The sequence below is a fragment of the Euphorbia lathyris genome, chromosome 1, assembly GCF_963576675.1.
Source record: "Euphorbia lathyris chromosome 1, ddEupLath1.1, whole genome shotgun sequence".
NCBI lineage: Eukaryota > Viridiplantae > Streptophyta > Magnoliopsida > Malpighiales > Euphorbiaceae > Euphorbia > Euphorbia lathyris.
Window position 1 is genome coordinate 138,807,397 of NC_088910.1, and position 27,121 is coordinate 138,834,517.

General features: G+C 36.1%; 1 protein-coding gene across 2 annotated transcripts; it reads right to left on the reverse strand.

Annotated features, from left to right (window-relative positions):
* Positions 1-17,656: 17,656 nt before the first annotated feature.
* LOC136211110 (potassium transporter 3) lies at positions 17,657-27,105 on the reverse strand. 2 transcript variants are annotated; one of them, XM_066002649.1, is made up of 9 exons: positions 26,749-27,105; positions 24,018-24,261; positions 22,947-23,201; positions 22,805-22,855; positions 22,462-22,722; positions 22,334-22,386; positions 21,275-21,386; positions 19,836-20,090; positions 17,657-18,958 (listed from the first exon to the last, which is right to left on the reverse strand). In XM_066002649.1, exons 1-9 carry the CDS (start codon positions 26,749-26,751, stop codon positions 17,856-17,858), a joined length of 2,337 nt encoding a protein of 778 aa, XP_065858721.1. In that variant the 5' UTR covers positions 26,752-27,105; the 3' UTR covers positions 17,657-17,855. The 2 variants fall into 2 exon arrangements, with proteins under 2 accessions (XP_065858721.1, XP_065858722.1); XM_066002650.1 differs by lacking the exon at positions 24,018-24,261.
* Positions 27,106-27,121: the final 16 nt, after the last annotated feature.

Genomic DNA, 27,121 nt, shown 5'->3' on the forward strand with positions numbered 1-27,121 from the left:
TCCTTGATGCAGTTAAAATCCCCAGAAATGAGCCAGGGGTCCCTCACTCTCTTTTTCAGAGTCTCCATATCTTTAAAAAAATTTCTTTTGTGCACCATCTGCGGTCTAACATAAGCAGCAGTGAAGGCGAAACACCGGTCTCTCCATTCTCCCCCTTTAAAGGTGATAGAACAGTGCAAATACTGGTAATTTCTCTCTTTGACTGTCACCTGAACCTTCATATCATCCCAGAACACCCAAACCCCTCCACTAAATCCCTCCGCTTCACAATTTCACAATTCAAAAATCCAATACTCTTGCCAATTGCCTGCGCCCTGCTACCAGGAATCCGAGTTTCCAGCAGACAAACAATGTTAGGCTTGTGGGTCTTCACTATATGTCTAAGGGTTCTCTGAAAAGCGGTACCACCGGCACCAAAACAGTTCCATGTAATAATCTTCATAATCCGAAGAGATAAACAAAAGTCAAATAGCACATCAATCCGCCCCAAAGCCAGGGGGCTGATTCTCTAATATGTTTTGTTTTCCTTCATCAGTCCTTGCGCAATAGACCTGTCCCTCAGTTTCTGAAGTAGTCTGTCGTTCCCTTTCAGCACTACGCTTTCCGGCTTAGTGTTCGGATTTAATTCGTGTAGAATCAGTCTGGTATCTGGTTCCAGGCGGGTCCTCTTGCTTCTCCCCACAGTACCGGTCTGGCCCACATCCTGTAAAGCATTACCATTCCTACACAAATCTGCCTCTACATCCATACCCTCAATGTTCAGATTCGCGTACCTGTTTGAATGCAGGATCGTTCCTTGTTCCCTGTTTTCCTTGTTCCGGCTCATTATCTTTACTGGTCCCTTTCCTTTGTTTTTCTATGTAGCGCTGCCACCTGCTCTTTCAGTCTCATTATTCCCTCTTTGCACCGTACTGAAGGTTTTAAACCCTCCAGAACTTATACTCACATTAGTAGTATTGGAAGGGGAAACAAATGGGTTCAATTGAGCTTGTTTCCATCCTTCTTGCCCCTCTTTGCCCATCATACTCTTTCCATTCCCACGAGCTTGATACTTCCTTCTAGGTACAATCATCCAAGGTCCGTACACTTCTGATTCTGTAGTTAAAGTGGTAGATGTGCTTTCCTTCATCCCTGATGAGCTAGGATTCGGAACCATGTTATTTTCCTCAGCATTGGCCTCTCCAACCACCATGTCACTTGTCTCACAGGAGTTGTTTGTCGCTATAGCACTAGGCCAGCAGCACTCATTCCTGAGATGCCCATATCTACCACAATTAGTGCAAGCCGTATGTAATCCTTCATACTCAACTCGTTGAATCTCCCCATCCAATTCGAAGTGAGCGATCAAAGGTTTGAGTAAGTCAATTTCAACACAAATTCTTGCAAATCTACCTCTGGCTTTTTTTGCTGTGTTTTCATCAACCCTTATCGGCTTACCAATGGTTGCAGCGATCCCCATTAAGACATCCTCATCATAAAACAACAAAGGGAGATTGGGGAGGCGTACCCAAACCATGGATTTCTCCACACTGGCTTCTGATGGGCTAAAGGCAGCCGACCACGTCCTGACCGTCAGGTAATGACCTTAGACTAACCATGGTCCATCATTGATCACATGACTTCGGTCTAATTCGTTATCGAATTGCACGAGGTGGAAGCCCTCACCCAAATCCATCATACTGACCCCTGCTATTGGCTTCCAGAGCTCTATTGTCCTTCTTTGCAAGGCCACATAGCCTACTCTCCTTCCCAGCAGCTTTATGACTAGTGCATTCTCCCATGGCTCTGCCAATTTCTTTTTTAATCCTGCATCAATGGTGACTTTAGGGAACAGAGGGTTTGTTTCATCAAATTTGATTTGTATCAGTCCGGCAGCCCGAAGATCGGTTCGAGGTTTGGGCGTTGTGGTTCCGGAGGATGCAAACGCGATATCCTTCCAGGAGAGTTTTTACGGTGGCGGGCCGTAGTTCGTGTGGGGTGCGGAGTCTGAGTTCAGGTTCAGAAAGGGGGACTGACTTTCCGGCGGATCATGACCTAGGGTGGCCGCCGCAGCGGGAGAGAACGACATCACCTAGGTTAAGTTTTTCCAAATTTGAAGTTAATCCTTTAAACAATATTATATTAACTCAAGTGATTCATGCTATAAGAATTTTTTTTTTTAAAAAGGAATTTATTTATATACAATAATTCTATGCAACCGCTGGTTGAACTAGGTGGCGTCAGGGTAGAAGGTTTGAGTGACCGTAAGAGATGACAATGAGAATAGGAATAACAGTAATTTTCACACTGACCAAGTGAATTTGGTCAGTCACCGTTAGATCTATAAGGTGTAAATTTAAGTTGTACGATTATTTTAATCTCCACCATCTGATTTTAATAAGCCTAGATCTAATGGTGACCGACTAAATTCACTTGGTCAGTCACTGACCAGGTGAAAACTACTAATAGGAATAAATTGAATCAAATGTTGGAAATAGAGAGAGAGTGACTGCTGCTTATTAGTAAGGTGTCGCGGGAGTAGAAGGCCTAAGCAAGGAGGCTCCTTAAGGGATGATTGTAACGACTCGGTTCAGAGTGGGTGCCGCCGGGGTAGAAGGCCTGAGCAAGGAGCGGCCCTAAGGGATGGTGATGGGGGCAGGAATGAACTGAATCCCACATCTGAAATGGAGAGGGAGTGATTGTGGCTTATTAGTAAGATGAGAATCCAATACATGTAGACGCGTTTTAAAGCCGTGAGGCCCAATGTGTTGGATTTGGACAAAAGCGGACAATATCTACATGGTATTGGACCATGGTGTTACTGACTGTGTCTTATTAGTAAGATGAGAAACTAATACATGACGATGCGCTTTTAAAGCCGTGAGACCCAAAATGTTAGATTTGGATCAAAACAGATAATATCTACATAATATTGGATCAATTTGTTACACTAATTGTCTCTACATAATATTTAAGGTTTTTGAGAAAGTACCAATGTAAACTCAATCTCAATGTTGAAAACCAAAGCGTCTGGACTGTGTAGACGCTCGAAATTCAGAATACGTCCCAATTTTCTTCGATTAGTCCCTCTTTGTGATTTTTTGGTCTCTAGGCGATTTTTGGCCACCTGGATGCCGATGAACAAAAATATTTTTTATTATTAATTTTGTTTCCTTTATTATAATTTATTTTTGAAAATTATTGCATGGTCATTCGTGAATTGTGTTTATTATTATTTTCGAATATTTTAGTTTGATTATGTTTTCTACTTATTTTCATGATATGAGTTTAAGACTTTAAGAACATTGTTTAATAACTTTTGGTGAATTATATTACTTACGAACATTATATTTTATCCGTTTGAGTTATTTCAATGATATTGTTGTTGAAATGTTGATATTTACACATTTTAAAAGATAATGGTACAAATATACATGTTTCGAATTTATATAACAATTTTGTTGATTTACAAATAAAAAAATAAAAAAATACAAATCCGATTAATTTCCGACTGATCCTCGAGGGTGCTACCGCCCGACTAGCGGCTAATGTTTTTACAACCTTGCTCAACATACAAAATAGTACTATTTTAGTCTCACATTTCAAGTGGTACCAATTTAATCCTAAATAACGGAACTAGATGCTTCAATGTTTGTGAAATAATACCAGTTTAGCCCCAAGTTCCGTTACACTGAATTAAATTGATACAATTTCACAAACATTAAAGCTAAAATAAAATTATTTTATACTTTAGAGTTAAATTGACACTTCCTTAAAATCTTTAAAGTCATTCCGGTACCTTATCCCTAATTATTTAGCCAACATTGTAATCTTCAAACAAGATCAATTTTAGCCATGTGTTGTCGAAAATTAGAAAAAACAAATTGACTGTTATTTAACTGTCAATCCAGACCTTCCAAACATCAATTATGTATAAGTTATTTAGTGTATTATTAACAAAATTACAAAAGTTCTGTTAAAATACTAACAACTAAATCTGGTATATATAAGTTAATAATAAATTTTTTTTATCAAACTGTTTAAAATACTTACTGTGTTATTAATATAGCTATAAATAACCTATAAAAAATATACAAAAGTTCTTTAGTTTATCGATAAATTTGTTTGGTATATCCAATGTGACATTTAAATAACAATCAATCCAGTCTTTTCAAATTTCCGGTAGCACATGGCTAAAATTGATCTTATTTGGAAACGTTAGGTTAAATTTGCATAATTTCGTACGTCATCGTTAAATCAACACTTTCCTTGAAATATTAGAGCTAAATTTGCATCATTTCATACATTAAGACTAAATTTGCATTTTTCTTAAAATGTTGGGAGTAAATTTAACGCGCTTATCCAATTATTTCCGCTATGATGGATCAAATAATTAGTTATTTATATCCTTTAATTAATGGGACAATTACAAAACTAGCATCTTTTAAGGGGTTAGTTTTCTTTTCTAACTTCTTTTGAAAAACTCACCAAAACTAACACATTTCATTAACTAAATTCCAACCTTGCCCTCCTCTCTAACACTCCGCTCCCCGCTCTTTAACATTCGAACTTCCATCTCTCTAACCTAACACCCCGCTATCCCTATCTCTAACTTTCCGACGATTCATTGCCCGATTCTGTACATTTCATCCGGCGAATCTTTGTTACTTCGAGTGGACATGGCGAGAACATGAAGCTCAGACAACGAATCGAATTCAGAAGGAAGGACGAAAAAGAGGGTAAATAACTTGACTTTACATTTACGATTCTCTCTTGTATTGTATGTACATTTGTTGGGTTGAGAAGGAATCTTTCGTTTCGTTTTGTTTCGTTTCGTTTACTTCTTTTGGTGTTAGGATTTATCTAGGTTCGTCTGGTGTTAGGAAGTCATTCGGTTTGGTCGAAATGCGTCGATATGTATGTTCTATCGGCAACCTAATTGTAGATAATACATAGATATAGACAGCCTAATTGCCGATAGAACATAGATACCGACGACCTAATTGTCGATAGAACATTCATATCGATGACCTAATTGTCGATACAACATAGATACCGACGACCTAATTATCGATAACTCTCTTATTTTAGCATACGTTAGCTCATTCTAGCTCAACGTTATAATTAGCTTAAGTGTATGTTACCTAATGATATATCTACAATAAATTTCAGCATGATCGTGGAGACAAGAGGAAGAGAGATGAGCATGGCTCTTCTTCGAAGAAGAAAGCCAAGAAGAACTCTGAATATAAATACAAAAAAACATTTGGAATGGAAAGCGTCATCACAGTTAGGTGTAACCTAGAAGCAGCAAAACATATAAAGGAGTTTTTAACACCAAACCAAGTAAATCTATTTAGGAAGAGTTGCTTCGGGAAGTATTTGGATATGACCAATACAGTATTTGCAAGAGTCCTCTGTCATACCCTTTTAACAAGGGAGATCATATGTGAAGACCTCAAACCCAGGGAGCTTTGCTTCAAAGTTAGAGGTGTTGAGTTGAGATTTGGGGATTGGGAGTTTGGACTCCTAAGTGGGTTACAGTTTGGAGACATGGAAGCATTTACCGAAAGATTTAGTGCGCTAAATAAGCCGGATAGATTTAGGAAGAAGTTTTTTTCACGCAACCCTACACCAACCTTTAAAGACGTGGACACAATTATGCAGCAAACTGTTTGGAAGAATGAATCTGATCAGGATGCAGTTTCATTTGCCATGTTGTACTTTGTCATTGGCTGTGTGTTGGATAACACTGCCAACAAACAAGCTCTTCCTTGGGTTTTGGAACTTGCTGAATTTCCAACATTGTTTAACGAGTTCCCGCGGGGTGTTTTGGCCTGGGACGTGACCTACAGGTCTCTTGTTAATGGGATGATTGGTGGAAAAGACCGAATTGATCAGTTGCGTGCTTAAAGGGATCGTTTGAGGACTAACCGTGTCTCATTCAACCTATATGGTTTTGCACACGTATTTCAGGTATGATGTGTGTATATTCTAAATACTAGAAATGTTAGTAATAGGCATAAATAATGAATTGGAACTTTGTTGTAGGCTTGGTTGTTCGAAGTATGGGATGCCACCCACAGATGGTATGAGACGAAAGGCACTCGTATCCCACGATGGCTACGATGGAAAAAGACCGGTATCACTAAATTGCCCAAAGTTCTAGACATTTTTGAAGTAAGTTGACCAATCATTGTGCCTATATGTGTCACTATTATACTATACATCTGATTGACTTGTTTATTTGTACATTTGTATTTTTAGTCGGGTATAGAACCAAATTTCATGAAACTTACAGCTGAAGACAGGGAGAAAGAAAGCTCATGGTATCAACATCTAGTAAACTTTTATGATTGTGTTGTTGTTGGGAAACTGGTATATGCGATATTTAATCCATATCGGCGTGTATATAGTCGATATTTAACCCATATCAGCGTGTATATAGTCGATATTTAACCCATATCGGCGTGTATATAGTCGATATTGTTGCATAAACTCCTGATTCCAAAGACATAAAATCTCAATCACAAATTATCATGGCAAAATACATAAAATCTCAATCACAAATTATCAATACAAAATATACTAGAGTACACTATTTTCCAGCTGAGTTTTTAGAGCAACTTGCTTCACTCGATATTGTAGGTGGAAGCCGTGATGGAACTCGTAACATACTAGTACAATTCGCTCGATTATGACCAGTATTCTCGCACCTGGTGCATCTTGTTGGAGATACCTCCTCGCCCCTCGATGGTATTCGGTTTTGACTTCTCGGACGTCCCACTCTAGGTGCAGCCTTTTTAAGAGGAAGCACCCTCTTAGGAGTCTCACAAACTTTCCATTCAGACTGGTGGCCTAGTGGATGTATGGGCTCAATGTATGACAATCGTACAGTCTCATTTTTGTAGTAATGATGCACCCACGCATATGCATTCTCTAATTGATGCATTGATGCAATCTTACATACGTGTCTGCATGGAAACTGTGACAATTGCCATTTCTTACACGTGCATGTTCCCGCGTGCAAATTCACTATTCCACCCTTACCTCGATCGCCGATTTCAAAATTGTGAGCATCGATGGGCTTATATGAACAACGAACTGACTTATTGACATATTTATGCATCTTCTTGTTATAAAATGCGGACAAATATGTCTCCCGTTCTCCTGCAAAAACATTTTTCATATATTAGCATATAGGAACTCTTAGTACCTTATACTAGAAATAAGGTCCCGATATCAAACCTGCTTTTGTGCGTCTCTCATGAAACCATGCTTGGAGGATTGTCCTTATATACTCAACCAACAATGTGATCGGCAAACGTCTACCATCTCCCATTCTAGCGTTGAATGATTCTGATATGTTTGTCGTCATAATGTTATACCGACGTGCGCAAAAGTACGCACGTGTCCATTTCTCTCTTCGAGCTTCCTCTAGGTAGTCCGCTACCCCCGGGCATATACTACGAAGCCTGGCGAATCTTTCCTGAAAATCAGAGGTCCACCAGGCTTTTGCAACCTGCCAATACGCTATGTCTAACTTTTTTCCGCCCCCAAATTTAGCCTTCACATTCTGTTTTAAATGCTGAGCACAACTTCCATGTACCGTATTTGGATACACCATATTGACTGCATAATCAATGCTCTTATTCCTGTCTGATATTATGACTAGGTCTTCAACATCACCAATACATTCCTTCAACCTGGTGAAGAAATAAGCACATGATTCATTACATTCATTCGGACCAATTCCGAATGCAAGTGGATAAATTTGATTATTACCATCCTTTCCAACTGCAACATAAAGTACTCCGTCATATTTAACTTTTAAGTGTGTTCCATCTACATATATAACGGGGCGAATATGTGCGTTAAAACCCCGGATTGAAGCACCCATAGCCATGAAGAAGAATTTAAAATGATCTTCATCATCAGTTTCAATATATGTCACCATACCTAGATTAACAAATTTCAATGTCTCACAATAGTCAGGTAACAACATGTACGATTCTTCAGGTGAACCACGTGTGCTATCTACCACCCAACATCTTGCTCTCCAAGCTTGCATATAGGATAGATTGATTGAAAATAATTTTTCAATCTCCCAAATGATGTGACTTGGACGGTACACTCGATTCTCCATATCTAACTTATCACTAAGTATGATACCTGCGATTTGTTTACCCGCTTGCCTATGATGCGGCAATAGTTGTCCACCCCTATCGCAAGTGTGACTGTCCATACTGTCAATCCTTCGGAGCATGAACATATCTGAACCTAGTATGACTCCACCTCTAGCCCACCACTTGCATGTGTCAAAATGTTTGCATCGGACCTCAAACAAAGACTTAGTTGATCTGTGCACCTTCCATTCGAACATATTATCAATTGAATATCTCCCAAGTGCATCTTACAGTTCTCGTTTGCTTTTGAACATATCGTGCGCCTTCAAACCACCATCCCCTGAAGATTCTGTAGTTTTCATCAGAATGTCCGGCTCCTCTGGTACTTGTGGAACATACCGAAATGGATCTGTTCTCCTTCTCATTCTTGCTTCATCATCTATCTCATTCAAACTTGGTTGAACATTATCAATCGATGGTTCTGAAACGGATCTTTGGCGATCATCGTTATCATATACGTGATCATCATTGTCATATCCATTGTAATCGTTATCATATCCATGATCATCGTTATCACAACCATTACCATATCCTTGATCATCCCCATTCACTACATTCTCATACCCACAATTGTGATCCAATGTAATATCGTTTAGCCCAAGAGGAGATTGGGTATATGGATTCATGACATGTTTTGCCGGAGCACGAGTCTCAATTGCTATGTTGGGAACACAAGAACTTATTCTGGTTGCCTCTACTTCAGCAACATTTTGTGGCCATACTTCAGCAACAATTGGTCGTCTTACTTCGGCAACAATTGGTCGTCTTACTTTCGCAACACTTGGTCGCCGTACTTCAGCAATAATTGGTCGCCTTACTTCCGCAACACTTGTTCGCGGAGTCATAGAAACATATAATGGCATCACATCGGGTTTATTCCATCGACAAAACTCAACGAATCCAGCAATATCACTGTCATCCACTATGTCTGCTAATCTTCCAAAAAGTTTATTTGGACCATATGTTGTGTGCATTGCCATTTGTATGTCAAAACAAGTTGCATCAACGTTCAACGAAGCGTGAATTCTATCTCTCAAAGTTTGATAATCAGTTGGCGTTGAAAAATGGAGCACCTTCGATTGACCACCAACGTATATCATTGTGTCCATGGCCCCCTCTTTTTTCCATTCTCCATCCCATGAAAGCATACACAGACAAGTATTCAAGGTGAACATATTTCTGCATTATCATAAAAACAGAAGTAAATTATATATTATTTGTAACTTAACGAAGAAAGCTACCGAAACATATCATGGTATACACATTTCAAACTATAAGATACGTCGATATATGTCGATACAACATAAATATCGACACCTATCGGCACATATCGACACATAAGACTAACTCCTCCGTCAATATCTGACATATATCTACGATGCATTCTCGTGATAGCTGTCGATATTGATCATATATCAACAGATATCGACGGAAGATCAAGAGATATTTTTCTAGAATGATCTGTTAATGAGCATTAAATGCAGGTAATGATCACTTTGACTTTCACTCTTCTTCGAATATCACTCTATCAATTAAATATGAGTCTTGTCTGTTGAGATTCCCAATGAACATTACGGTTCTTCCTCCTATAAATAGACGCTTTGTCTGTTCATAGTTTATTCATTCTAGTAAACTCTTAAACACTCTAGAACCATAAATGGAAGCGCCGCCACCACCACGTCCTCTGCCTGAGTTCGAAGCACTAATAGCTTCGTTCCGTGAAGGGGACACGGACGAAATAATCCGCTTCATGAGGGGCATGACGCACACCATGTCTTTCGCTGCAAATGCCATGACTGACCATCTGGAGTCAGTTAAGGAAAAAACAGGCGGCTCAGGAGGACAATCAGGCGCCTTAAAAGGCAGTTGGAGAAGTCTAAGATGGACTACGCTGACGCCCTGTTGGATCCTGAGTATCTGAATGTTTAGTTTATGTATTTTTTGTTTTTAATGTTTATGTACTTTTGTTATTATGTGTTTTGTGTTTGTTTCTCTTTTGTTTATGTGTTTTGTGTTTGTCTCTTATGTTTTATTGTGTTTTTGTTCGTTTTTTGATGTTTTATGTATTTTTTCTTTATTATACTATAAAAATATTGTTCTTATTTATGTTTTATGTGTTTTGTGTTTGAATATTATGATTTAGAATGGAAAATCACATTTAACCGAGGTCGATATACGTCGATATTCATCAGCTATCGACGCCGATATGTCTGTCGATATTCATAAGATATCGACGGATATCGACCCTTTCGGAAAAAAATCGCAGAGTGAAGTTCCAAACCAAATGCATCTTCCTACAACAATGTCACTGTTTTTAGGGATTCGCACGAATAGGAATAACATGAAAAGGCAACAGCAACAATATACATTGGGTTTTAGAGAAACAAAATGCTACATCTTAACCATGAATAGGACGAAGCTTTAAATATTGTAAATAAATGAAAAACTTACATGATTGTATAAAATCTTGAAGCACAAACTGTGGGTTGGATTGATTGTTGTTCGTAGTCTGTAAATTGATTTGTTCTTTAGAGAGAGAGAGAGAGAGAGAGAGAGGGGGGGGGGGAAGACAACGTTATAAAAGGTTAGAGATGAGGACAATATTGGAATTTAGTTAATGAAATTTGTTAGTTTTGATGAGTTTTTCAAAAGGAGTTAGAAAAGAAAACTAACCCCTTAAAAGGTGCTAGTTTTGTAATTGTCCCTTAATTAATCCAAACAATAGGTATCATAAATTTCATTGAGTACTACACTTATTTCGATTTATTTTTTTTATCAGCAAACAAAAGAAAATCATAAATTCAAAACAATTTTTTATTCATCAAAATCATTTGATTATTTTCTCTAATTCAATGATTTAATAAAAATTATTTTACTACAATATTTAAAAAAGTTAGAGCATCTCCAACAGTCTCTTAGTTTGGCTCTTAAGTTAAAATTTAAGGAGGGAGAGTTAAAAATCAGTTCCAACAGTCTTTTAGTGACTCCTCAAATTACTAAGAGCATCTCCATCATCTCGATTAATAGAGAATCTCTCTCCACCGAGTTCTTATATTAAGCACCGAGTCTTTCATGTCACTCGGAGGACCCCCAATTCACATTTGGACCCGTGTATTATGACTCCACGTAATAATTAAAATAGTGGGGTCTCTTATAATATATGTGGGTCCATGTTAAACGTGTCAAAATATGTGTGGAAGGTCCTCCGAGTGATATGGAAAACCGGGTGCTTCTAATAATTTGCCCCACCCATCTCTTAGTGTCTCCTTAATTCATTTTTTTATTAATAATTTATAATTAAGGAGTCTCTCCTCTCACTATTGATAAATATAACAATAATTAATAATTTTAATAATAAAATAATAAATAAGGAGTGAATATGAAGAGTATTGTTGGAGATGATATGTATTTTTTTTATAATAATGCTTAATCATTTCATTAGATAAAAAAGTACAAGTACATCATGAAAATAGTAAGAAATAAAACTTTACACAAGTACAGGCTAATGCCTAATACAAAGTCCATAAAGGCAATAAAATCCATAAAGGTAGTAAAAAGACTACAAAGAGCAAAAATAACCATAAAAAGTACAACTAAAACAACAGAACAACAAATCTCATACTTCTTATGAATCCAACTCCGTATGAAAGCAACTGCAAACCAATCGTCATCATTTTGTTTCTTCCGGTCCTTTCTACTAGTGCAACCCCGTAGATCTGTAGATCTATGTATAAGATAATACGTTTCCGCTCTTGCTAAACCCGAAAAAAGCGTAAACGAAAGAGTTATGGCTGATAAGTGCGAATCAGATAAAGAATCCGATTAAAGGCATGGATTTTAACTCAAACAAAAGAAAAACACAGATAAAAACTAAAAAAAAAGATAAAGCCATAGATGGGAGGAGGAAGAAAGAAGACAACCTTCCTTCTTCCTCCTCTGAATAGATCTAGTTCTGGTTAAGTTTGCTCTAAAGTTGTGAAGGAATCAATAAAAGTTTAGAAGAAAAAGAAAGAAAAGAGAAAAGAGAAAAGAGAAGAAGAAGGAAGAAAGAAGTGGGTGGAGAAGAAATCTAGAGAGAAGTGAGACTTTCTTGAAACATAAGATTCGATTGGAGATGATATGTATTAGTCACTTTTAAATCACTAAGAGTTAATTATTTATATTATTTTTAAAGACTGCATTAACAGTATTTCCAATGCAAACACACTTCAAAGTTGTCAAAACTTAACACATTATCTCAAAATATATTATTTTATTTTCTCTCGCATCCACATCACTTTTGAGAACTTTTTTTTAAAAAATCACAATGCTAAGAACCCTCTAAAAGTTATCACTATGGTTCCACAAATTATTATTTTATATATAATTTATTTTAATAATAAATATTGCCATAAAATTCCACCAATAGTAAGCAACTAAATAATTTTTTTATATTAAAAAATGAAAAAGTAAGGGTGCTAAAGGGTGTTAAAAATTAGCAATATTGTCATAATCATTTAAGCAACATTTGTTACTCCAATGCAATGTACTCTTTCAAGCACCTTCCATGTCATCAGACACCATTCCAAGCACCTTACATTGGAAATGCTCTAAAAATCTCTTGGAGATGCTCTTCATACACATAGATGTCATTGTACTTGCATGTTTTTGTCACATATGCCTCTATATCAAATATGTCCTCGTAATTGTTAACGACAGAGAAATATACATTTATTTGAACGCTAAATTTGTTTGACATAATTCCGTTAGTCAAGTCATCATACCACTAAAAATATATTTGTCTATCATTAACAATTACAATAGCATATTTGGCTATATATTTGATATACAGGAGTATTTTTGGTGTCATTCGAAAAATATGAGAATATATTTAATTTTTTATTTGATGTAACGATATATGTTTTATTTGATGTAGCGATATATGTGATAATACGAATAAATATATTAGGGAATATAAACAAGATAGTGAATTTCACTACTACTTGATGTTTATACATCATAGATAGATTAAAATAGAATACATTTTCAAGTATATGACATAGTGACATTTGCCTAGCATCAAAGGTATCTATGATTGTGCTAGATTTAGACTTTATTCATAATTCATTAATTCTTCATAATGTCACCATAGGTATAAGATAAGCTTAAAATAAAATATAGGGATTGTTCATGAGAAAAAACTTTAAGTTATGGCTAAAATTTAATCCCTCACACTTGAATGCAAGAAAAATTCTAGTATTGTCTTGATTCAAAATGTTTAATGTAGAAAATGACATAATATTTATTAATGGTTGATTTGGTTAAACAAATCAACCATTAATAAATATTATGTCATTTTCTACATTAAACATTTTGAATCAAGACAATACTAGAATTTAGTATCCGAAAGGATAACACGTTAATGGTTGATAATATCCGAAAGGATAACACGTTTTTTGGAAAGTGTAGATTTAGTCATAACGTAGGAAATAACATAGGAAATGGTATAAATTTAATCATAACATTTTTAAATAAAATCAATTTGAGTCATACACAAGGATGGATCCACTAGGGGTTTTAGGAGGGATTGAGCACTCACTGATCGCTAGAAAACACTGAAAATTTTATGAAAACTGTGAACATGATTTTAATTTTTTTTTTATGTAAAAACACTAAAAAAAATATCAATTTAGCATTGATAAATCACGATAAACACCATCTCTTAGTGAATCCTGGATTCGTCACTGGTCATACGTTACGGAAAATTTGAAAAGACCAATTGACTATAATTTAACTATCACTTCAGACATTCTAAACACCAATTACGTCTAAAATATTTAGGGGGTGTTTGGTTGCTCATTTTCATGCTCTTTTTGCCTTTTCACTTCAAAAATGAGAGTTTTAGGTGTTTGGTTAGTGATCTCCTGTTTGCCTTTTACACCTGAAAAGTAGCATTTTATAAAAGTAGGGAATCTTTGCTTTTTGGAAAAGTAGTTTTTCCAATAGCAAACAGCAAACCGTAACAACAAACAGTATGTAAAACAAATGTGTTACTAACACAATTGGAAAATACCTGTTAAAATGTCAACAACTAAGTCTGTCATATATAAGTTAATTACAAAGTTTTTTTTTGTCAAAGTGTCTAAAATATTTACAGTGTTTTAAATATAGTTACAAATGAACAACACAATATGTAAGAAACTGCTTCAGTTTATCGACAGACTTGTTTAGAAGGTTCAAAGTGATAGTGAAATAACAGTCAAACCGATTTTTTCAAAATTTCAGTAATGTAAAGCTAAAATTGATCTTACTTGGAAACATTAGAGTTAAATTTGTACCATTTCGTACGTTAACACTAAATACGCATCTCCCTTAAAACGTTAGAGTTAAATTTGTTTGAATCCTATATGGAAATATTATTTTAGTTCAAGTTGTGTGTTTTATTTAACTTTTTGTAACAGCATTGAGTGGATTTACTCCAAACCACTGCAAATAAAGTGTTTGGTTAAGTTTTCAAAACTACGGATATTAGCTATTTTGAAGCATACACTGACGATTCATGGAAAGCTTCGAGTTGAAACTTTTCGTGAACCGCTTGAGCTTTTCACAAAACGTTTTTATTTGTTTAGCTTTTTTTGACAAAATTATTCCTAACTTCTTTCCTTTTTTTTTTTTTTTATAAATTCCAACTTCTCTCCCTAAGCAAGCAATTCCTGTTAGTTTTAAGAAACACCTAAACATTTATATAGTTATTATTCATGAATCTTTTTAAATTTATATTATTTTGAATTGTTTATTTATTTATTAATATTCATATAATATCTTTGCTGATAAATAACATATTCATAATAACTTTTCCACGTGATAAATACAATATCTCTATATAAATTTACTAAACACTAATTATCGATTAGCTAACTGTTTACTGTAACAGCTGTCAGCTGAACCAAATAGATATTAAGGGGGTGTTTGGTTGCTCCTTTTTATGCTCCTTTTTACCTTTTCACTTTAAAATGGAGAGTTTTAGGTGTTTGTTTAGTGATCTCATGTTTGCCTTTTACATCTGAAAAGCAGCATTAGTTGTTTGGTTAGTGATCTCCTGTTTACCTTTTACACCTGAAAAGCAGCCTGTTACAAAAGCAGAGAATCTCTGCTTTTTGGAAAAACAGCTTTTTCCAATAGCAAACAACAAACCGTAACAGTAAACAGCAAACAGTAGGTAAAACAAACGGACCCTAAGATTCCAGAAAACTGAAGCTCTTTCATCCTGATTAGGGTACTTCTATCATATTTCAATTAGGACTTTGTATGTATCGTGATTAACTCTTATCCTCTATAAGATTTATTCCTAAACATATGATAAAAAAAGATCAGCATTGTCTTAAATAGAATTTTTTTTTTTAATCTCCTATATAAAAACCATAGAGTTAGTTTGACATTGTTATAACCAACAGAATCTGTTGCGGACAAAAGTTGATAAGTGTTTGATAAATACACGATAAAATTTCTAAAAATCAAAAATAAAAACTAGGCTTAATATATCACCAACTCCCTGAACTTGTCCATAATAGTAAATTGGCTGCCTGAACTTTGTAAGTGTCTTACCAGCTTTCTAAACTTGCTTATTTCGTATCACCAACTTCCTAAACTTATCCATAAAAATTGATTAGCTCCCTAAACTTTGCAAGTGTCTCACCAGCTCCCTAAACTTGCTTATTCTGTAACAACTAAATACAAAAACCATAATACTAACTCGAATTAAGGTGCAAAAATACCCCTAACATTTTCGGTCAGGAGTAATTTTACCCTAGCGTCTAAAATGATTCAATTTTACACTTAATGTTGGAAGCCAAGAGCAATTTTACCTCTAATATTGATAAATTGGGTTAATTTGAGAAATAATTCATCAAACTGTCTTCTCGGTCATGAATCTTGTCATCTACACTTCACACGTGCATCATTTTATCAATAACAAATCACAAACATATGTTGGGACGTGAAAAAAAAAACATACTGACTTTCGTACGAATTGAACAAAAAAAATTCAAAAAATTCACCAAATTTATAAATTTGCTCTTGGCTATTTAATGTTAGGGCTAAAATTGTATCATTTTAGACGTTAGGGGTAAAATTGTATTATTTTAGACGTTAGAGGTATTTTTGCACCTTAATCCGAGTTAGTATTATGATTTTGTATTTAATTGTTACGGAATAAGCAAGTTTAGGAAGCTGGTGAGACATTTGCAAAGTTTAGGGAACTAATAAATTTTTATGGACAAGTTTAGGAAGGTGGTGATACGAATAAGCAAGTTTAGAGAGCTGGTGAGACACTTGCAAAATTTAGGGAGCCAATCTACTATTATAGACAATTTATCAACATTAGGGGTAAAATTGTTCTTGGCTTCCAACGTTAGGGGTAAAACTGCACCATTTTAGACATTCGGGATAAAATTATTTTATTCTTGTTATTTTTTTTTCTCACTTAAACCCATTTTTTTTGTGTATGTGTTTTATAATAATATCTAAAATTGACCAAACTTGCGAATGTTAGAGATAAAATTGCTCTTCGCTAACAATGTTAGGGGTAAAATTGCATCATTTTAGACGTTAGGGGTAAAATTACTCATGGCTGTAAACATTAGGGGTATTTTTGCACCTTATCCATTTTTTTCCTCATATGTAAAACATACTACATAATAAAGTGTTTCAATTTTTTGCATCTCTTGCAACACTTTATAAATAGTGTTCAAAAATACCAGTTTAACATATCTTTGGCAATACTTTCTAAATAATGTTGCAAATGATCAAATTTAATCCTGTAACTTGCAACACTTTAGAGGCAACACATGTGTTTTAGGTTGCAAAAGACCATCTATGGTGTACACTTTAGAGGCAACACATGTGTTTTAGGTTGCAAAAGACCATCTATGGTGTAGTGTGTATTAGGCCTAAAAACTATATGTATTGTGTTATATTGAAAGTTAGAGCTATTTTTATCTAAAAATGATTAATATAAGCTTTTTTCATAGATTGTGAAAACTGATTTCTCCAAAAGCTGCAAATTGATAGCTTTCCGATCTTCTAACGAAATCATTTTATCATTTACCAAACACTGCTTTCAACTGAAAAAGTGGAAAAAAATGTTTTTAGATTCTAAAAAAGCGATGTCAAACTGGCCCGTAATATTACTTGTTAAGCATTATTAATTTAAACATCGAAGAGTCCTCAACGAGTCGGTCTAAGACCCTTCTTTATTTTGCAATTAAAGAAAGGTATGATCCAATCAGGTGGAAATTCTACAACTTTATCAATGATAATATTCCATGAGAAAAAAGTTCAGAATTTTGAATTTTAATTACTAAAACAAATTGTTTGTAATATTCTTAAGAGGTATGAAAAACGACATGAGAACGAAATCAAAATGTAGAGACGCTCATTAAGTTCAACATCACTGATATTCATATTTGATTTCAATAAAATCATTTCGGCTAATTTATATGTAAAAACTCACATAGCACAAAAAACCAGTATACCCGACTTTTATAACTGACGTGGCAGAAATGCAGCAGCCACGTGGCACATCCTAAACCACAAAAATAATGTACGTCATCGTCCGACATAAAGTCCCGAAACCTCCAAAAACCAGACAAAAAATGCAGTTTCTGCAGCCAAAATTCACATTCCCAGAAAGGAATTCAAAACAAGATTCCTCTATATATAATAGTTCATCCCAACCTTAATTAAAGAAATATGAGGAATATCCAAGATCACACCGGGAGACCGGCAATTTTTACGGAGGAAAGAGTAGAAAATGTTGATCAGAAGCCTCTTCAAGAACGGCGAATTCCATTTCGCCTTAACATACGAGTGGCCAATTACGTACGCTACCCCAGCTTGCTTAGCTTCGAGAAGCTCCAAGAGCTCGTCCTTGACTTGAGAATCCTTGTAGTCTTCGTCGGAAAGCTTTAGCTGGATTCGCTTCCGATTTCTGAGTTGTGGCGATTCTAGCTGATAAATTGATCGTAATTTCTGTAACGCAGTTGATCTGCTGCTGCTTACTAGTGCCGAAGCACTCCAGCTGCTGTTCGTTTCATCCCCTTCGCTTTCTTGAACTACGAATCTCTTCCCGAACTTCTCCGATGTTCGCACAACTGCCATTCGGTTGTCCAAAGGTCCGTCTACGCTCCCGAAACCTTCAGCTTCCATTTGAATGAACTCTGCGATGCTCATCACGAGTGCATTCTCAACATCGTATTCGTTTTCCTTTCCTTGCACATCTTTGTAGCCGTTTCGGACAATGCATCGATATATCCGGTATGATTTGGGGCCAATACGGCCTATAAGGTACCGTTCTTTTTCAGGGACATAAGGAACAGGAACAATCTTATGACAGACGAATACAACAATCTGGTAGAACGCTGGTAAATTCGTTAAGAAATGGGAGAACGAGGCTGGGACGCCACTTGCTAACTCCGTGTAGATAAGACCAATCCCGGGAACCCTTACGATACCAAGATCAGAACCGAGTGTAAGAATCCATTTCATGGCCATTTTGTTGTGGAGATCATATAAGTACTTCTTCCTGCTACCGTACTGCCAGACGAACATAATGAACACCGTAATAGCAGAGAGCACGAGAGCAACCCATCCGCCCTTCGGGATTCTCACACACGAAGATGATAGAAAGATTATCTCGATTATTCCGAAGACGAAAAAGTATGCAAGCGCAATGGCAACACTCTTATGCAATATAAATTGGATGACCAATGACATCAAACTTGTATTCACGAATATTATAGTCATGCACGCAAACCCTGAAATTAAGGCGCAACATTCGCCAAGCAAAAGATTACGAAAGTCGCATTAGCATTGATTAAGAAAGATGAGGGTAAATTGTATGGTACCTGAACTTTAACCTAGTTCACATTTTGGTACCTACATTACATTTTGTTCCAAAAATATACCTGAAGTAATGATGACCGATTTAGTATATTTTACCGGTTAATGACCGATCAACGTGAGTTTCATGAGTTAATTACATCAATGGTAGTTGAACTTTACCATAATTCACACTTTGGTACCTGGATTTTATTTTATCCTAAAAACATAACTCAAATAAAAGTGAATGAAAAATTTAATTCATTTAACCGGTTAGTGACCGGGTAACGTGAGTTGGACCATTTTGAACTAAACATTGGGACTCACCATACGCTCAAATAACATAAAATTACAATACTGTCATTTTATATATATATAGAGAGAGATAGAGTTAAATAGTAGTATTGTAATTTTATGTTAATTTAGTATATGATAGGTCTCAATTTTAATTTAAAATGGTCAAACTCGCGTTGACCGATCACTGAACGGCCAAATGTACTAAAATATTGAGTCATGAGGTGTATTTTTTTTGGCTAAAATGAAATCTAGGTACCAAAGTGTGAATTAGGGTAAAGTTCAGGTACCATCAGTGTAATTTACTCGTGAAACTCGCATTGACCGACCATTGACCGGTAAAATATACTAAATTGTCCGGTCATCGTTACTTCAGATACATTTTTGAGACAAAATATAATCTAGGTACCAATGTATGAACTAGGGTAAGTTCAGGTACCATTGGTGTAATTTACTCGAAAGATGACTTCATATATATAAACAGTTTGGTATTCAATATTTTGCAGAAGAAATACTTACCGTATGCATTTCCTATGCGATTAGTGTCTTGAAATCCGATTGTGACAGCCAGACAAAGAATCATTTGTATCCAATTTATCTCGGGGATGTATATCTGACGACCAACCCAATTTGGTTTGTGCACAATCTTGACGCGAGGGAAACATCCGTACGCTAGGCATTGTTTGACAGTTGCAAATGTGGCAGAGACTACAGCTTGGCTAGCAACAACAGAAGCTAAAATCGACATCACCAGAACCGGCCAGAAAACGGACTCTGCAAACATAGATAAAAGCATAAGTTCATTCACACTGTTATGCACTGAGATGAAATTGGTTATGACTTAACAACTATGTCGCACGGACACGAAAACGGATATGTACAGTAGAAGCCTCATTTCTAAAACATAACCTTCATAAAACAGCCTTCAAACGAAAACAGACAGAGACACGAAATGGACATGGACACGAAACACGGAAACGCTACTAAAAAAGAGTGTCCCTGCAACATAGTTTAACAATTCTATTTTGGTTAACAAGGATAACAGTGAGTGACAGAAAGTGAATCAAAATTTCTAGGGATAAGAGTCACATTTAACCCTAACATTTCGGTAAAGTGCAGATTTGGTCCTAACATACATAATTGTCCAAATTTAACCCTAACGTTTCTCAGCAATATCAATTTTAGCCCTACATTACAGAAATTTTGAAAATGCTGGTCTGACTGTTATTTAACGGTCACATCGGACCTTCCAAACATCAATTATATCTAAAATATTTAATGTTACTAACATAGTTACAAAAAATCTGTTAAAATGCTAACAACTAAGACTGTCACATATAATTAATCACAAAAAACTTGTCGAACTGTCTAAAATGTTTACTTTGTTACTAATATAGTTACAAATAATCAACCAAAAATGTAGGAAGATGTTTCAGTTTATAGACAAACTTGTTGGAACTTAGAGTTAAATTTGCACCATTTCATACGTGAAGGCTAAATCCGCACTTTTTAAAAAAACGTTAGTGTCAAATTTGATCCTTATCCAAATTTCTAATACATTATGAAATTTCAGGGTAAATTACATCCACGGTACTTGAAGCTTAGCACATTTCACATTTTGGTACCTGAATTTCATTTTTGCAGATTCAGTTCAAGTAATTGTGCAAAATTAAGTTCAGGTACCAAACTGAACACACAAAATTCATATACCATAGATGTAATTTTCCCTGAAATTTGGAAGTACTAAAGGAAAAAAAAAAAAAAAGCCATTGGCTAAAACGGTCATATCTCAAACCCGTGATCATAAATAACACCATTAGCCATCTGAAAGCTGTTATAAACAAATACTGATATACTTCAACAGAACTACTTCAAAAGCCTGATGACAATCAGACGAATTAAAAATCAAAATTGAGGAATTATAACATATTCACGATAATGAATACTCGGAAATTCACCTGGAATTGAAGAGTAGAAACTCATTGACACCGCAGAGAAGTTTTTTGAAAGAAATGCAGCTTGCCCCATGTATTGCAACACTAAACACGGGTATACAAAACTGAATGCAACCTGCACATAGAAAAGAATTTAGATAGTTCTATCTGGTTAAACCCGTGGCGGAGCCAGAACAAAATACTCGGGGTCAATAGACGAAATTATGATAAAAAAGTATAGATTTTTTGGGAGCAAGCATCAACGACGAATATTTTGCCGTTGATTTACAAATTCTAAATAGATTGAAATACACGGAATACATTTAGTGATGGAAATTGCCATTAGTAACTCAATTTTTTTTTTCTCGCTCAGTTGGGAGATCAACGGACCCTTCGTGCCCTCCGGCCCTAGGTGAAAACGAGCCGAGCTTGAGCATGGTAAAACTTGGCTCGAAAGCTCGCAAGGAGGCTCGGATATAAGTTCGTGAACAAGCTCGATTATAATGTTCATGAACAGGCTTGTGAGCAAGCTCGGTTCAATTATTTTGCTAATAGTAGTATTTCTATAAAAGAGGGCGACCCTTGGCGCAACGGTAAACGTTGTTGTCGTGTGACCGAGAGGTCACGGGTTTGAATCTTAGGAGCGGCCTCTTGCCAAAAAATTGGCAGGGGAAGGCTTGTCCCCAATACACCCTTGTGGTGGGACCCCTCCCCGGACCCTCGCTTAGGGGGAAGCATAGTGCACCAGGCCGCCCTTTTAGTAGTATTTCTATAAAGGGGGGAAATGTAAAATAATAAAAGCTATTCTTGAGCCTTCACTGTCAGCTTAAATGTCTAGTTCAATTGGCTCCATGACACTTAATGAACACAATTAATGAGTTATTCGCGAGCAAAGTGATTAACAGGTTGCTCGGGAGTAAAGTTCGTGAAACAAATAAACGAGCTGCTCACGAGCAGCTCACAATCAGATAATTTCTTAATGAACCGAGCTCATTTATTTTCTGCGCCGAGCCGAGTATGAGCAGGCCAAAACTCGTTTCAGCTCGATTACCAACCCTATCTGAGTTGACTGCACATACATACCCTTATTGATGGAGCTGAGAACTGGCCAAGGTCTGCATACATAATTTCAGTTCCTGGAGTTAAGATAAAAGATTCAATGAGTTCAGTGCAAAAAATGCTTCGTGAAATTGAAAATTCAAATTCATTACCAGTAATGCATAAAAGCACTCCTCCCAAAGATATCCACCCGTCTTTTCCAGTCTCCCGGAAGAACTTGTATATATAATATGGAGAAAGAGCCCGGTATACTCCTTTATTCCAGTGTATCATATTGTAGGCACCAATGATGGCAAGAGACAGTAACCATATAGTCACAACAGGAGAAAACGTAAACGCAATCCTCTGTGTTCCACGATACTGCAGAACGAAAAGGCCGATCAACAGAACGCAGGTAACGAAAACCACCATTCCTTCGAGTATAAATAAGTATCAGTTAGCATCTTGAAAGATAGAAAATGGAAAAGCTTTGCGCTCTTTCGAAGGGTTACTCACCCTGATTTAAATCCTTGACTCGAATACTCAGCCCTTCAACCGATGAAAGAACTGAAAAGAACAGGAATCTGTTAAACACGAATATAAAATTTCAGCAGTCAAACAATGTTGAAGTGCAGAAAGTCATTGATCTAAGACTTACTAGAAATTGCTGGTGTAAGAACACCCATTATGAGAACCATGCTAGCACCGAACAAGGTAACGAGAAGCAACGCCATTTTCGTTTTCTTCCTTCTCTCAATAAACTTCCTAGATTGAGAGGAAGAGGAAGACAAAGTTCTAGTAAGGTGAGTTTCACCGTGATATGTCGAAAGCTCCTCATCTGCTGCTTGCTGATTCGGGAGCAAGGAGAATTTCGCCTGCCGGCAAAGAAGTGAATACAGAGCAAATATCCCCCCTGGAAGCAGTTCAGAAGTGTAAATACATACATATCCACATGAGACCAACAACTCGGGTAAAATACATCCATAGCCCTGAACTATAACGCTACTAATATTACAGCCCTAAACTTCATTCCGTGACATACAAGTCCTTAAACTTTACATTACACTAACACTAAAGTCCAAACCAAAGAAAATTCATTAAATTAACGAAAATGATGGCCTGGAAATAGGTATTGTTGAAAACAGGTATTTCACCATAATTTATGGTGACACGGATAAAAGAAGTCAACTTGTCCATCTCATCATTTCTTTAATTTTTTAAACGACCTAATACATCCTTAGCCCCCTATACTTGTTTAGAAAAGTCAATTTGTCCCCCTACACTTTGGAAACGTCCTATTTAGCGCTGAACTTGCTTAAAGTGACCTATTGACCCCCTAAAGCCACGTGGTAGAGCAAAGGGAGATTTTGAACAAATTGAAGTGTATATCACTTTAATCAAGCTCACGAGGCCAAAAGATCACTGTAAGAGAGTTCTAGGGCCAATATGTCTCTTTAAGAAAGTTTAGGGAGTCAATAGGTCACTTTAAAGTTAGTATAATGTTAAAGTTCAAGTCTCTTTAACAGGGGGCTAGGGATGTATCGAGTATTTTCAAACGGACTATCTTTGATTTGGACTTTAAAGTTAGCATAATGTTAAAGTTCAAGAACTTTTATATCACAATATGAAGTTTAGGGCCATAATATACTATCGTTATAGTTCAGCGGCCATGAATGTATTCTACTCCCGACAACTCAAATAGGTCGATTGCCCAATTACCAGCACATACCTTCGCTATTATCACTCACACTCAACATGAAAACGACATACTTGAACAAGGAAAAAACCGTCAAAGTCCAAAAAATCAAGGAAAAAGCGCCAAAAACTGTGTCTTCCGTTTGATAACGACGAAGCCTCCCCGAAAATATACTGTTATAAACATAGAGCGGGGAAGTGCTCAAGACACCAAACACTAAGCCAAAACTTTGATATGCTAACAGAAGCATATGTTTTCCTCTAGTTGTACTTTCCACCTGTTCAAAATGTAAACAAATACTAAACTCAATTAAAGTCCCGTACAATTTGATTAAATTCTCATCTCTTAGACTGCTTAATTGGGAGGGTGATCGAGATATTTGTGGCCGAATCCCAAACAATAACTATCTCCGGTTTTGTGGTGTTTTTAGTTCAATCTGCCAATCATACTAAACTCAATCAAAGCACCATACAGTTTGATTAAATCCTCATCTCTTAGACTGCTTAATTGGGAGGGTGATCGAGACATTTGTGGCCGATCCCCAAACAATTTCTCTACTTATGGTGGATTTGAAACTATCTCCGGTTTTGTGGTGTTTTTAGTTCAATCCGCCAGTCATAATGGCATTTGAAAGATGTTTTTCACATATTCAAAGTGTTGAAAATAGCTTTAAAATATTAGAAGATTAAAAAGGATTTGTGCAACAAACAAAGGTAAAGAACCATCTATTGTTTTCAACTGGAAGTCGATTATGAAACGGTTTGGAACAGTTGTGAACTAGTCGTATCTGTTCACGAACCAATGTGACTTATTAAGTTGCAACCGAATTTTCAATAGTTGAAAACGTTTTCTAATAGTCATAACCATCTGGAAAGGTGCCTAGAAAAGTTTCAATGGTTCTTATACTATAGATATAAGAGTTGGAAAAGAGATTACGGATTGTTGGTCCATAGTGGTTTGATTAACTAACTTCTCGAAAATTTTTAGGGTATCCCGGGAGTAATACACTCGACGAATCATTGATCTAATTTTGGTATGCAAAACGATTTTCATTGCTCAGGTGTATTACTCCTGGAGTACCGTAAAATTTCTCCTAACTTCTCTTCTCTCTTGAATTACGTTGCATACTCTTTTTTTCTCTCTTTCTCAAGGGATCCTTACCATTCATGGTATTGTTAATCCTATAGTAATATGCCATTAAATCCAAAAGCAACGTAATGGGGGGCAATAATTCCTCGAGTACGCAACAATTGTATTGTGCAAAGTCAATTTTTATGTGTTTTGTGTATTTCTATCCTATGTTGCACAGAAACGGATATTGAAACTGACACCGGAAAACCTTATTTCTAAATAAATATAGCTACGAAAAGGTGATGGAAATGGAAAAGAAACTGAAACTGAAACAGAAACGGATATGGAAGGGGGAAAAGCTAACGAAGAAGAATTATTTCCGTGCAACATAATTTCTATGGCATCTTATAGGCTCTAAAGTTCTAACACAAAGCAGTTTGCCTGTCTGAACAACTCTCATAACCACTCCGCCATTATGACTGGCAGAGTGAACTAAAACACCATAAAATAAAACAAGATATAGTTTCAAACCCACCATAAATAGAGAAATAGTTTACGGATTAACCATAAATGTGTCAATTACCCTAATTAAGAAAGGCTCCATCTATAATCAACAAATAGAAGGAAACATAAAAAGATCATCTATTTATTACTGAAGTAAAAGAAGAATTTGAATCCGTAGTTAGTGATCTGAACTGAGACTGAACCAGAACGAACAAAAATTCAACAAATCCGAGTAATCAGATGATTCAAATTGAATAAATCAAGGGTTTCCTAGTGTTCAAAAATGAAAATCAAAGAGCAAAAATGAAGCTCGTGAGCAGATCATGAGCAGGATGTTAAGCTTGACCTCGAGCTCGTCAATTTTCTGACGAGCCGAGCATGCCAAAGCTTGGCTAGGCTCGATAGCACTATCCGCAATTGTAAGATGCCATTATGACCGGCAGAGTGAACTAAAACACCATAAAACAAGAAATAGTTTCAAACCCACCATAAATAGAGAAATAGTTTAGGGATTAACCATAAATGTGTCAATTACCCTAATTAAGAAAGGTGCCATCTCCAATCAACAAATAGAAGGAAACATAACAAGATCATCTATTTATTACTGAAGTAAAAGATGAATTTGAATCCGTAGTTAGTGATCTGAACTGAGACTGAACCAGAACAAACAAAAATTCGACAAATCCGAGCAATTGGATGATCTAAATTGGATAAATTAAGGGTTTCCTAATGTTAAAAAATGAAAATCGAAGAGCAAAAATGAAGCTCACAAGCAGCTCATGAACAGGATGTTAAGCTTGACCTTGAGCTCGTCAGAACATGCCAAAGCTCGGATAGGCTCGATTATAGCCCTATCCGCCATTGTAACATGCCATTGTGACTGGTAGAGTGAACTAAAACACCATAAAACAAGAAATAGTTTCAAACCTACCATAAATAGAGAAATAGTTTAGGGATTAACCATACATGTGTCAATTACCCTAATTAAGAAAGGTGCCATCTCCAATGAACAAACAGAAGGAAACACAAAAAGATAAAAGACGAATTCGAATCCATAGTCAGTGATCTGAACTGAGACTGAACCAGAACGAACAAAAATTCAACAAATCCGAGCAATTAGATGATTCAAATTGAATAAATTAAGGGTTTCCTAGTGTTCAAAAATGAAAATCGAAGAGCAATTACGTACCATTTCTATGTCTCTGCTTGTACCCAATCCTTGTTTGTGAATTTGATTAGAAGCAGTGAAGAAATGAGCTAGAAAGGGTTTAGCTGATCATCTGATATATGCAATTACTAGGATTGAAATTTGTGGCAGTGAAATCAATCGACAAAACTCTGTTGTAATCAACTGATCCATATCTGACGGTTTCTAGATCTCGTTCCCAGTTTCTTCCGGGTTTCCTTTCTCAAGGACGATATGGATATATGCTGAGTTTAGCTGTTGAAATTCAACTTTTTCTGGATTTGAATTTGATCTGAACAATTAATGTGCAGTAAGTTTTTTCAGTTAGCCCCTCCAGTCCCGATTCTATGTCTATATCTGGAGTTTTATTACAAAT

What these genes read in the sequence shown, in the direction of transcription:
- LOC136211110 (XM_066002649.1), bottom strand. An exon ending in AGTGCTTTTATGCATTACTG is followed by an intron (nt 22,387 to 22,461) that starts GTAATGAATTTG and finishes TCTTAACTCCAG; the next exon opens with GAACTGAAATTATGTATGCA. An exon ending in TCTCAGCTCCATCAATAAGG is followed by an intron (nt 21,387 to 22,333) that starts GTATGTATGTGC and finishes TTCTATGTGCAG; the next exon opens with GTTGCATTCAGTTTTGTATA.